This window comes from Lathyrus oleraceus, chromosome 7 (genome assembly GCF_024323335.1).
Source record: "Lathyrus oleraceus cultivar Zhongwan6 chromosome 7, CAAS_Psat_ZW6_1.0, whole genome shotgun sequence".
In the NCBI taxonomy this organism is placed as follows: Eukaryota; Viridiplantae; Streptophyta; class Magnoliopsida; order Fabales; family Fabaceae; genus Lathyrus; species Lathyrus oleraceus.
In genome coordinates, this window is record NC_066585.1 from 284,616,062 (window position 1) to 284,630,273 (window position 14,212).

General features: G+C 32.0%; 1 protein-coding gene across 4 annotated transcripts; it reads right to left on the minus strand.

Annotated features, from left to right (window-relative positions):
- Positions 1–6,562: 6,562 nt before the first annotated feature.
- On the minus strand, positions 6,563–12,984 carry LOC127101546 (D-ribulose kinase). 4 transcript variants are annotated; one of them, XM_051038989.1, is made up of 9 exons: positions 12,795–12,984; positions 12,492–12,688; positions 12,271–12,379; positions 11,813–12,057; positions 11,563–11,695; positions 11,174–11,262; positions 10,091–10,368; positions 7,203–7,272; positions 6,563–6,971 (listed from the first exon to the last, which is right to left on the minus strand). In XM_051038989.1, exons 1-9 carry the CDS (start codon positions 12,973–12,975, stop codon positions 6,768–6,770), a joined length of 1,506 nt encoding a protein of 501 aa, XP_050894946.1. In that variant the 5' UTR covers positions 12,976–12,984; the 3' UTR covers positions 6,563–6,767. The 4 variants fall into 4 exon arrangements, 3 of the variants coding, with proteins under 3 accessions (XP_050894946.1, XP_050894945.1, XP_050894947.1); XM_051038988.1 differs by having other exon boundaries at positions 11,813–12,065; positions 12,240–12,379; XR_007794660.1 differs by lacking the exon at positions 6,563–6,971 and adding an exon at positions 8,405–8,591 and having other exon boundaries at positions 7,197–7,272; positions 11,813–12,065; positions 12,240–12,379.
- Between the last annotated feature and the right edge of the window lie 1,228 nt (positions 12,985–14,212).

Consider the following 14,212-nt stretch of genomic DNA (forward strand, 5'->3'; position numbering starts at 1 on the left):
TAGTTGTTAAAGGGGAAATCAAATGTTTGTCAGGTTGTAAATAATTTTTTTCAATGGTGCGGAACCAATTTCAAACACAAATATCCAAGTCTTTAGAAGTGATAATGGCAAAGAATATTTTAACACTATCCTGGATAAAAAAAATTCTAAAAAATGGGATTGTACATCAAAGTCAATGTCCTAATACTCCTCACAATGGAGTGGCCAAAAGGAAAAATAGACATTTACTAGAGGTTGCTAAAGCTCTACTTTTTTTGAATAAAGTACCAAATTGTTTGTGGGACGAAGCTGTTTTGAAAACTGCGTATTTAATTAACAGAATACCCTTCAAAATTCTCAATTTTTAAACTCCAATTAATGTCTTCAAAGAATGTTTTCCTAGTACTCGTGTTTTAACTGATTTGACTTTAAAAATATTTGGTTGCATAACCTTTGTTCATGAACATAAAAATGTTGGAAAACTTGAGTCACGTGTTATAAAATGTGTCTTTGTTGGATACTCCCCAACCCAAAAGGGATATAAATGTTTTGATCCAAAAAATAAGAAAATATTTATCATTATGGATGTTACATTCTTTAAAAATAAACTTTTTTTTATTACACTCATCTTCAGGGGGGGGGGGGGGGGGGATAAACGAAGACTCATTTCAAATTGAGAAAATGAGTTTTCTAAATAACTTATCTTTGCCAGTATCACAAAATTCTGAGACTTTCACACATGCACCAACATAAAATTTCCATGATTCTTTATCTGATCCTACTCCTGTTATGAGTAAGGAACCTTGTGAATCTGAGCCTGCATTTTCTCTTGTAGAAAACAACGAGAATCCTGAAAACAATGATAATGATGATCTAATTGAAGTGCCACAAAATAATGAGTTACTTCAAGAAAATAGATTTGAATTAGGAAACAGGACTTGAAAAGGAAAGGTTTTTGTGAAAAGCACCATAAAGAAAGGGATGAGTCCACATCTCAATACTGTTAGTAATCTGAACTGGGGAATGATCAACCTCCTAACAAAAGGAAAGGTAAGTCTATCTCTATTTCTGAGAGTCGTATTTTGTATCCTGATATAGATGATCCTGTTGCCATTAGAAAACCTGTAAGATCTTACACTAAACACCACATGTCCAATTTTATATCATATTCAAATTTGTCTTCATCTATGTCTGCATTCACCTCAAAATTGTCTAGTATAGAAATTCCAAAAAGTGTACAGGTTGCTCTAGAAATTCCAAAGTGGAAAGAATATGTACTTGAGGAGATGAAAGCTCTTCAAAAGAATAAAACTTAGTGTTACGTCACTACCAGATGGCAAGAAGACTGTTGGATACAAATAGGTGTTTATTGTGAAATATAGTTCATATGGGTCAATTGAAAGGTACAAAGTTCGCTTGGTGGCTAAAGACTTTATTCGGACCTATGGTATAGATTACTCAGAGACATTTGCTCCTGTTGCAAAATTGAACACTGTCAGAATTCTTTTATCTCTTGCTGCTAACCTGGATTGGCCCCTACATCATTTAGATGTTAAGAATGCCTTCCTTAACGGTGATCTAGAAGAATAAGTATATATGAACATTCCTCCTGGTTTTGAAAACAAATTTGGATCAAATGTGTGTAAACTAAATAAGTCTTTGTATGAATTAAAGAAGTCCCCTAGAGTTTGGTTTGAAAAATTCACTTAGTCCATAAAGAAACAAGGGTACATCCAAGGACAGGATGACCACACCTTGTTCACAAGATTCTCCCATGATGGAAAATTTGTTGCCCTGATTGTTTATGTTGATGATATTGTCCTTACTAGATATGATACAATGGAAATGGAAAGAGTAAAAGAGAAATTGGCAGTAGACTTTAAAATCAAGGACTTGGGATTCATGAGATACTTTCTAGGTATGAAGGTTTCTCGGTCAAAGAATGGTATTATGGTTTCACAGCAGAAATACATTCTAGACTTGTTGAAAGAAACATGAATGAATGGATGTCGTCCTGCAGATACCCCTATGGATCCTAATGCTAAACTTTGGGGAGAAGGTAATGTTCCTGTTGATACTGAAAGATATCAGAGATTGGTTGGGAAACTAATTTATTTGTCACTGACATGACCTGATATTGCTTTCTCAGCTAGTACAGTGAGTCAGTTTATACATTCTCCTTTCAAGGAACATCTTGAGGTAGTCTATAGGATACTGAGATATTCGAAGGGAAATCCTAGGATTATTTTTTAAGAAGACTAGTGAAAGAAATGTGTCTATCTTCATAGGTGCTGATTGGGCAAGTTCAGTCACAGATAAAAGATCAACCTCTGGATATTGTACCTATGTTTGGGGTAATATTATGACATGGGTGAGCAAGAAACAAGGAGTTGTAGCAAGGAGTAGTGCAGAAGCCGAGTTTAAAGCTATGTCTCTCAAAAGTTGGATCCTTAGAGTCCTAGAAGAACTTAAGATGAAAATTGAGCTTCCATTGAAATTGTACTCTAACACTAAAGTTGCTGTTATGATAGCTCATAATCCAGTTTAACATGACATAGCCAAGCATATCGAGATTGATCGACACTTTATAAAGGAAAAGTTAGATGCTAGAATCATATGTCTACCCTTCGTGAATTCAAGTCAGCAAACTGCAGATATCCTAACCAAAAGTTGGACAAGACCTACTTTTGAGCATTTGATAGACAAGATGGGCATGATAGGTATCTATGCACAAAATTGAAGGGGGGGGGGGGGGTGGAAAATATTTTATTTTCGGTTTTATTATTTCCTTTAATACTACTTTTATTTTATTTTTATTCTCCATTAAGTGTAATCATTGTATCTTCAGTATATAAACCATCCTAAGGTTGAGGAATAATATACAATAACTTTTACCTATTTTTACCATCCTAAGGTTGAGGAATAATACAACAACAACTTTTAACAGAAAAACAAAATTTAGAGAATTTACAATTTTGGATATTTGAAGCAGCATGCGTCGACCTCAAGGTGAATGTGTTGACCCATAGAAGCATTTTTGCTTCTATATGTTGACCTGAAGATCCTAAGCGTCAACCTCAAATAGGCAGTGCCTTTTAGTTTTGCCAAAAGCTCAGCATGCGTCGACCTATAGCACGCATGAGTCGACCTAAAGGTCATATGTGTCGACCTGAAGAGCTTATGCATCGACGCATACTGAAAATAACTTCAGTATGTGTTAACCTCTAGCTAGGACGTGACGGACTATAGACCAGTTTTTCACATAAAAACTTAATTTTCACTTGTAAAAACATTTCTAAACTGATTTTAAGTATCCTAAGATGAAAATGCACATCTAGACACAAATGATAAAGTCTAATATACACAAATACTAAGTGTCCTAGTTTTGACATCATTCAAAACATTTCTAAAAGGAAAGTGCCCCCTTTTGATTATGGAAAAATGTACAAAGTATTTGATGTCTTGATAAAAGTCCCCCCTAAATATGTGCACCTTAGAGACTTCGTTCTTGTATGAACTTCTCCCCATTTGACAACATTAAAAAGAGCCAAAGGTACAAAACGTGAGAAGCATCATATAAATCTTACAAAAAACATATATAACACTCAGAGGCATTGCAAAGATAAATTGTACAACAATAACGTGAACTAAAATTTCATTAGAATGATTTTAAAGTTAAGAATGCCTAAACATAAATAAACATGCAATTCATACAAAGTTAAGAATGCCCTTAGTGGTCCCCTCTAAAGTAGCAACATTTTCTGCATCTTCTTGGTTAATGCCCTCAATGGTCCCTTCCAAAGTAAAATCCTCTTCTGCACCAGTGGTCCTTCCTTCATCAAAGTTGTCAGTTTCTCCATTATTCGAATCTTTAAAGGTGTCTCTTTTCCATTTTTCAAATCATCAAAATTGTCCTTTTCTTTCTGCATAATTAAAATCTTCCAAACTATTTTTTTCTCCTACCTCATATTCTTCTTCTTTTTCATTCGATCCTACATTATATTCTAGTTAAAGTATTTTTTGTTCAATAATCTCAGGTTGTGAGAGTGGATGAATGACATATAAATGCACATTCCTATTAATCGATGCAATGGTTTTCATTCTCTTAGTTCCCAAACCATCTTTCAATAATTTTTTTTATTAATATCCATTGCATCAAGAAAACAAGCTTATCAATATTCATTGCATCATAATACCACTGACTATCCGCATTTTGGTACCCCAAATCCTTTAAACCACCCAACCCTTCAAAATAACTTCAGTAATCAGGATATATTTCCCAAACCTCCTTTAACCCCTTGTAACCTGATTTCTTAAACTAAAAAAACTCACCCCGTGATGGAAAACACACGCAAACCTCACAGTCATTACCTAATCAGGATAAATAATGAAGAAATTAGAAGACACGGAAACAAAGATTTGCCTCTCTTCAACAGTCTTTGTCGTTTCTCTTCTTCGTCGCTCCTTTTTTCGTCGTTTCTATACGCAAGTGTGATCTAGGGTTTCAAATATCAATATGTGAACGAGTTTTCTTCTTCTAAACATATATTGAATAAGTTCAGTAATAAAACTAAAAAAAAGGTAAAAAAAGTCAGGTCAGATATTAAAAATCCATCAAGATTGTCACGTAGGCAGAAGTTAATTTTTTTTATAAAAAATTTAACGAAAATGACCAATTCGACTAATGAAACTGTTTCAAAGGAACTACTATGTAACATTTTTTAGTTAAAGAATTAAAGTGAAATATTAAATTAAGTTAAGGGAGCAAAAGGTACATTAAACCTAAAAGTAAAAGTTAAAAAATATAAGTAAAAGTTATAAACTCAAAAGTTATTTTAAATAACACTTAAAAAAGTGTAAAAACTTGAAGAAGAAAAAAAAAAGAAACAAATTGCACCGAAAAACCCTTACTAAACATTATTTTTAATTGGGGTAAGTTAAAAAACTAAGGCTCTGTTTGGTAAAAATAGCAGTTGACTGATAAGTTAGCTTATAATTTATGGTGGATGACTGATGGCTGATGACTGATAGCTTATAAGTTATAGTTGATAATTGATGGCTGATAACTGATAGGTTAATTGAAGTGTTTGGTAAAATTAACGGTTCAATTAATTTATAAATGTAAAATAACATAAAAGTCATTTAATACATATTTATTTTTTTTTAAATTAAATTAAATTATAAAGAATAAAATAGGGTTTTTGTTAAAATAGAGAAAATATGATAAACTATAATCTATCAATTAAAATAACGTCTAAAAAATAAGCTAAAAACTAATTAAATAAATTATAAACTCATGATAAAAGACTCTTATTAAACATGTCTAAATTATGATATGAATTTATAAATTATAAGTTATAAGCTCGGAAATATGACTTACTAAATAAAGTTTAAAAACTTAAAATTAAAAAGTTAAAAGCTAATTTATAAATCTTGTCAAAAAAGACTCAAAATCTAAAAAGACAGGAATGACAAAATGAAAGAGAAAGATGAAAATACAAGAGAAAAATGGTTGGAAGAAGAGTGTGAGGTTGGAAGAAGAGTAGTTTATGATGTTAATGGCAAGACAAAGAGCAGTTACATAAATGGAAGTGGACGAAGAAAAAACATTAACCAATGAACAATGTGACGCATGTTATGTGATTTATTTATTGTATAATAACATTAACTTTAATCCCGTTTTTGTTTATGTGCCAAGAAATGGATTTAGAGAAAAATGTGGTAGGTTTTCTAGTATTATGTGTGATTTCTTCTCATTAAACGAGGAATGAGTTTCTTAAAAAAAGAAAAAAAAAGTTGCCATGCATTTCTATTTTGATACATCATTATTCATACGCCATCATCATACATTATGCTGTATTTACCGTTCATAAATACAACAATTACATAAACAGTAAATAATTACATAAAATAAAACAGATTAATAAAATATAAAAAATTGATTAATAAAATTATAAAATTAGTTCATAAATATTCAGATATTAAAAATAATTTTAATAATAAAATAAAGTTGATTAATAAAATATATAATGTTAGTTAATAAAATTATAAAATTGATTAATTATATAATTTTAAATCAGTATCCCTTAATTCAAAAATAATATATAAAAAAATTCATAACTTTTAAAAATAAATATTTTATTATTATAATATTTCACTCTTTATCGTATTTATTTATGAAAGTATTCATCGTATTTGTGAAAGTATAGTATCAAATTTTGGTCTAGGAATATCTGTGTTGATGACATGTTTAGTGTTCTCAACTCAACACTCTTGTCAATGAAACCCTTCTCTTAATTGGCTATATAATTTAAGAAAAATAACTAATATTGAGAGTTTTATAAAAAAATATATGTTGCGTAAAGTGCTATTTTTTACTCTTTAACTCTTTGGAATAAAATCTATTGGAATTAAAAGAAATACTATAATATGTCAAAACCAAATGGTATATTTAGACAATTTAAAAAAAAAAGAATATTACATTAACCAAAAATCATAATAATAAAATTGTTCTTAAATATAACTGCTTATAAAAGAGGGCAGAATCTCATTTTTTAATTAAAAAATAAGAGAAAAAAGAATATTACTATTAATCATATTCAACATTTATATATTGCTCACAAATTTGTTAAACTGTAGAATTATATAAAATTTTAAAGGAAAAAATTCCCTTACACATGACATGAAATTCATAAAGTAACTCTACTAATACCAATTATATACAATGCAATTATGCAAACACTCCCAAACAACAGAAATGAGCTATTTTCCCTATTAGCCAAGAGTTTTCACAAAATATTTTGTTGATCACCCTTTATTGCCAGCAATGCAGTTCCATAAGCAGCTTCTGTTTGATTTGCACGACTCACTGGTAAACCAAGCACCCTCTCTCTTATCTGTGTCCACTTCTCATTATTTGCTCCTCCACCAGCTGTGAAAACTTGATCTACTGCTGTTGCGCCTAGCTCCTTTAGCAACCCATATCCCTTTGCCTAAAATACCAGTGCATTCTCAAAGTGTTGAAACTAAAATCATTAAATAGATGGTTTGGGTAGCACAAGTGATTTTAACTAAAAGTTAATAGAATTGAAGTTAGAGGACTGGGATTCAAATTCTAATGAATAAGAAAATATTAACACAGCAAATAACAATTAATATTCTGACATTTGTGTGTAAAAAAAAATCATGCAGACCAATCTGAAATGAGTCTAAGTTTTCTTTACCTCTATTCTAGCAATGGATTCCAAAATCCCATGCAAGTATTCAGCATCATTTTCTGGACGTGGAAGTAGTCTGTCCAAAAAATTAAATTCCATTAGGTATGGTGGCACAGATAGCAGAACCAAATTTGGCTTTGTCACTGAATCTAAATGAACCAACATTAAATCTGATTCTATATATGGAACTTAAAACGTCCTTTCTCCTTCCAAAAATTGGTTCAGTCATCATCCGTAATAAAGACAACAAAGAATTTCCTTTGGGACACTTATTAAGAGTTGAAAAATGGAAAGTATTAAATGCAAAGTAATGTTTTTAAAGCCCCTAATAAATACTGTTCTTTTTACTGAAGATATTTCTACTGTACTAGTATTTTTTTAATTTCTTAACTGTGGACAACCTTAAGTGAAATTAAATGCATTCTGACTACTTATGCAGTGCCCCCCATCAAGAACGAACTTGCAGATATGGAACAATTGATTACTAAGCATTACCCATTTAAACAATGTGAGGAATATTTCAACAATGTCAGAAATTACTGCTGGGCTATTTTAGTCATATACTTTTCTTACATGCACACATACTTTTTCTTCCATTTCCTCAAGTTGGATAATTTAGAATAATCAACTTCTACAAATTTATATACAAGAAAGAAAATATAGATAAATAAAAAAACTATTTTAATGCTAATAAATAGAAAATCATCGCTACCCCTCAAGCTGGAGCATGTATATATCATAAGCTCCCCAGCTTGTTATATATATAATCAATCTGAAGTTCCCGTAGAGATTTGGTAAAGATATTGGCTAACTGGTTATTTGAGCTCCCTGAAGAGGTTTTAATGATACCAGAAAGGACAGTCTCTCTGATAAAGTGCAATTAATTCTATGTGTTTAGTCCTCTCATAAAATTAGATTTTTAAAATGATACAATGTTGATTGATTACCACACATATGTTTAGTAGGATCTAGTTCACAAAAATTTAACGCTTAAAACAACTGCTTTAACCATAATAGTTCAAAGGTAGTGTGGGCTATCACAAGGTGAGTTTAGAAATTGACTCACAACGCTAACAGCAAACGAAATATCTAGTATTGTAATTTTGAGATAAATTAGTTTTCCAACTAACTCCTTAATCAGCTTGGATTAGGATATGGCTCTCCCTAATTCTATAGAAGCTTCACATTGGAATTCACAAGAGTATCACCTGGTTTACGATTAAGCATCTATGTCTCTTCTAAGATATCGAAAACATATTTTCTGAGTGATGGCAATGTCAACATGTGAATGAGTTACTTCAATCCCAAGAAAATAACACAATCGACCCAAATTGTTGGTATTAAAGTGAGTGAACAAATGTTGTTTTAGGTCTTTAATGCCATTTTGATCACTACCTGTAATAACAATACCATTTACATAGGATTTGTTAGTGTGAGTTTATGTTCCTTCTAGAATAGGATTTGTTTGAATGATATCAAAACTAGATTTAGTGTAAGATTAATGTAATTGTGTCTCTCAATAACTCTTAATGCCCAATAATCAAAAAGAAATTTTTAACAAATGCATTTCATGAAAAAGAAATAAAAAAGTTTTTTATGTTTCTGGTACCTTAAATTCAAATCCTAGTTTTTGGATTCGAATCCAGTAACATTTTTTTATACTGAAATTGGTTCCTGCCACCCTGGATTTGAATCCATAAGTAAATTCATTATGCATGCTTTGCCTCTGATAGCTTAGATTTAAATGGTAAAAATTTCAAAATGATGATTTGGATCCCATAATAAAAAACACACTGAAAACCTTTTCTAACCTGTTGGATTCAAATCCAAGAATGGGATTTGAATCTAGCTCTGTTAATCTGAATTTTTTGAAATGCACCTTTCTTTATTTTCTTTGCATATATAAGTAAAAATTCATTATTTTAGAACTAACATTTTCATAATTCTCATTTCAAATTCCTTGATTACAAAGTTCTAATGAAAGCTCTTTGATTCTTTGGGGTTAGTGAAGTTTGAGAGTGAGCATAGATGGGAAATTTGTAAAAATCCATTACAAATAACAGAGTGACCAAGGACCCAAATATTGAACCTGGAGACCTTGGGATGCAGTCTTAGTGACAAAAGACCAAAAACAGTGCAGCAATGGACCTCCTACACACGTTCACAATGAAAAAACAACAAAGGAACCCTGACCCAGACACTGAAAGTTGTCCCAACAGAATCAGGAAGAGAATCGAGTAAGGAGAAACAAACAGCGATGAAAACCAATGGTGAAAGGGTGGCGCTTTGTATCTTGGTATATCACCGGCCTCCGGTTCTAATGATTGGGTGTGTGTCTGTAGCAGCGGAAGTGGAAGTCTCTCAGCAGCTAGTGACTGTGTAGGGACAGAGAATATTGTCTCTTAGACACCCAATAACCAAACTGAAAAATCAACTAGGGTTAGCCTTGACTGCGGCTAAGCCCAAGATTAAAAAATAAGATTTTGAACCTTGCTCCGGATACTGAGTTGAATAGTTTAGAATAATCAACTTGTATTTCACAATGAGTTTATGCAAGTTTATATACAAGATAGAATATCTCAAGAAAGGGAAAATAAATCAATAAGGAAAACTATATCAAGGTTCATAAATAGAGAATAATCAACATGCTATTTTTTCAATAATTGTCTAATAACATAACTACAACCTTAAATGCGTAATTGTTGCCTAAAAATATAATAACTGCAACCTAATAATATAATAACAATACTGATAAGAGGTCTAACATTCTGAAAGCCTACTATGGACAGACTTCAATTTGAAAATCCATATCAAAATAAATCTAGTTAAATTACATTATAAAGAAGATTCCATGCCATATTGAATTCCAACAGAAAGCAGAAAGGATTCAGTACCTTGGAGCCAAATCTGGATCTGCAATTGGAAATCTTTCACCAGCTTTTGGAAGAGGATAGTAGTCAAGAAGAGATATTTGCGAGGGGTTTATTTGTTCACTCAGTTTCTTTAATTGATCATCGGTGAATAGCTGTCTAAGAACAGCTCCACCAGTGTTTGATGCACCACCAACAAGCCATTTATCATCAAGGCGATGACTATACACCCCAAACCGAGAATCCTCAACTCTTGTGTTGCTTAATAGTTTAATAGCAAGTGTTGAACCCAATGAAGTGACCTATTCAAGCATTATGAGAAAAAGAATTGAGTCATAAAAAGCTAATTGGTTAGAGCATCCACAATGGTGGATCTAAAGGGGTGCCAAATTTATAAGCTTTGGAGTTAATAAGCACCAACCATTGGAGGGAGTAGCTTATAGGAACAAGTAGTCTATATAAACTCCACAACTGTCTCATGATTGGACCATAGTGCATTTGGAATAGACAGGGATGCATTTAAATAGTATTTAGTTGATGAAATGTAAGAATGTGAGATTATTAAGGAGCCTTTTTTTGGAGGTGCTGAGTTAGGGGGTGCGGTGCTTAAGTTGAAAAAGGTAAAAATGAGTGATGGTCCATGTGCAACCAACTTAAGAATCTTAATGAGAGGTGTTGAGTTGTCATGCTCTTAGTTGCATATATAAGTAGCATGAATGCATGGTCTTATAACGATGAAAGAATTTATGTAATAGAAATATTTTTATGCAAAATTATAATTGAAGGACATTAAAAAAAATATTATTGTTGAAGATATACATTCTTTATATCAATGTAGAGTGATACACTTAAGAATTCCTATGAGAGGTGTTGGGTTGTCAATGCTATTAGCTGCATATATAAGGTAACATGGTCTTGTAATGATGAAATAACTGGAATAGCAGAAAGACTTCTATGCACACATTCTTTTTGGATGATGAACTGAACATGAAATCTGAATAAAAATTTATTTAATTAAGTTATCTTTCTAAAAATCTTAATTTGTCTGTCACGAGACATAAAAGGTCACGAATAAATAATTAAAGAATACGTTTACTAAGAAATTACAGCTTTTCCAGGTTGAGTAACACGAGCTGCAAGAAATGCAGCTATACTGTCTGTGGTTCCGGTGCACACAACACACTCCTTTTGAAAACCTGAAAGGATATGCACTATGTATATGATTTTCAATTTCACAGCAACAAATATTTTAACCAGTTAGTTAAGCAAAATCGGGTGTAATTACAACACAGCAATAAATAAGACCAGAGAGTTGTGTTACTGTTACTTGTGCATCAACTTTACAATTAGTCCTAAAAACTAGGGTTGGAACCTAATTATTTAAATTTAGAATGGTTTTTCCGGAAGGCTCTCTTAGACAGCATATATTTTCCTCTAAGTGTTGCTTTGTACAGATTCGCACACAACCATAATTCATACAATTAAAGAAAACATACCAAATTTATTTCTAAGTTCCTCCTTTAAACAAGCAATTGGAGTTCCTGGTGCAACAACCGAAGGTAAAAGATGCGAGTAGGGTTGAGAGATTAGCCATGATGGATATGAGTCAGCTTCAGGATCATAACCAACCTGCAAAACATAAAAACAATAGATAAATTTTCCAACTCAGATATCGCAACAGAGACATAATTATTATTTATCTTTGCTATAAAAACAGATAATAAGTTAGAGCTTATTAAATGATGCCTTCAGCGCATTATTATAATCTGAAACTCCAAGCTTTCCATGAAGAAGCCACAAAAGCCAATCTGCTTGGTGCAACAACAGAGCAGATTTTTCATTCAAACCACCACGATTCCACCACGAGACAAGCTTACACAGAGTCGACGTAGCAGAGCATACTGTATGGTTTGGAGGTGCAATAGATTTTACAGCAGGTAGCACTTCAGGACAACTCTCATTGTAAAGAAAAGGTCTCCACAACGGCTCTCCTGTATCACTGCAATATCAGATTAATATTCCCCTTTCAGAATTCACATACAATCTTAACTCAATTCACATCAGTGTGGTCAATTGCAGATTGCATAACACAGGGATCTGTTCAAATTCCACTACCCAAAAGTGCTATTTAACAACACCGATTCACACACATAAAATTGACAATGCAATGTACCTATCAACAATGATAGTAGTTGCAGATGTACCATCAATAGAAATGGACACGATGTGTTTGCGAAGGTTAAGTGGGATATCTTCAAGCAACAAAAAAAGTGTCTCCTTCCATGAACGTACCCAATCACGTGACTCTCCATTCTTTCTAGACAAGAGAAACAAAAATCTCAGCATACTTTAGGAATAATAACAACTAATTAATTTAGCCTCCAAAATTGAAGAAATTGAACTTAACGAAATTCCAAAACAATACCGAGTAAAGTGGATAGTGTCTCTTTGCCTCGGCCTGAATTGTGCCGCCGATGTCAATAACGGCAAATCTGGCACCGGAAGTGCCAAAGTCCAATCCGAGGTATAGCCTTTCACGTTCTAGCTGCTGTTTGTTGCTATTTCCATTTCTGAGAGACATTGAAACTGTTCGTGGTTTGTTACCTGATAATAATATGTTTCCTGGTAGAAATAATAGTATGAAAGTATTACTGGAATCTGTTGAAGATAAAAAAGATGAAGAAAAGGAGCGGTTGCTGATTCTGAAAGTTTAGATTGCATTGCATACCACGTTTTCGACTATATGTCCGAGATGATAAAATGGTGCTTGCTGGGTGGGTTACTGAAATAGCGCCTACCATTGTGTGTTTGTACCCGTGGGGATAAGGGGACTTCGGGAACAATGGTGGCAAAGTCACTCCGCGAAGGATAAAATAAGCCCGTTTTCCTGTGGTACGAGAGAAAGTCATCTATGGTCACATGACTTGGGACAATATTTACATTGTCATCCAATAAGAATATATCATTTCGCCATATCACATCAATATTTTAAAATTTTCAATCTGACTTGGCGAGATGCATGGTTGTCATTGGTTGACAGTGTAAAATAAATTTACACTGTCACTGCATCACCCCTTTTCTCATAATCAAATAGTTGTATTTAAGGGTGTTTATGGGTTGGGCTATCAAATTCACCGATAATAATTTAAAGAAGTAGGTTGGTTCGGATAATATGGTGAATATGGGTTTAAAAATTAAAAAATTTATTAAAAAATTGAGTTTTTATAAAATCGGATCTAAACTCAAAAATTTATTTTTCACTAATCAAATATTTATTATTATAATTTTAATGATTTTGATAATATTAATTTAGTTGTTGTAATTTTAATCTTTTAATATTTATTATTTTAGTGAATCGTGACTTTAATTAATTTTGAATGATTCATTCTTTAATTATTTTGATGTTAATACAATTTTGTCATACAATTTAATTTGTTTCTAATATTTTATAATAATTTTATTAATTGATGATATTATTTATTATTTTATGATATTAAAAAATAATAAAAATAGACTATGTAATTTAAAAATATAAATGTTGATTAATTTTTATGAAAAAAATATAAATGTTAATTAATTTTTATGAAAAAAATATGATAACTCACTACCCAACCCAAACCGACCCTAAAAGTAATGGATTTGTTCAAACCGGCTCATTTATATAATGGATGATTATTTTACTTCACCCAAACTGGAGTGTCTTGTATGAATTGGATATTAGGTTTGGTCAAACTCAACACAAATCGGCCCACGTACACACTTAGTTGTGTTTTTAAAATAATTATGTTAAATTTATTTTTAAATATATATTTAAATAATTTGTATTTAGAATTATTAGGTATTTAAGTGCTAAAAGTAGCTAGAGTTTAGTTTCTTCTTTCTCTCTGTTAGGGTTTGGTTTAGCGACAAAAATATGCTTTATTTCTCTCAATCTTCCCTTCTTCGTGGTTTTATCTTCTCCACGTCAGTGAAGGAGAAACCATCGGACGAAGGAGCTAACGGTTCTATGACCTAACATCGTACCAAGTTGTCTTTTCGAGACAAACTTGTGGAACAACAATAGTACTGAGGTGTCTTTTCGAGACAAATTTGGGGAACAACAATAGTACCAAGGCGTTTTTTCGAGACAAACTTATGGAACAACAA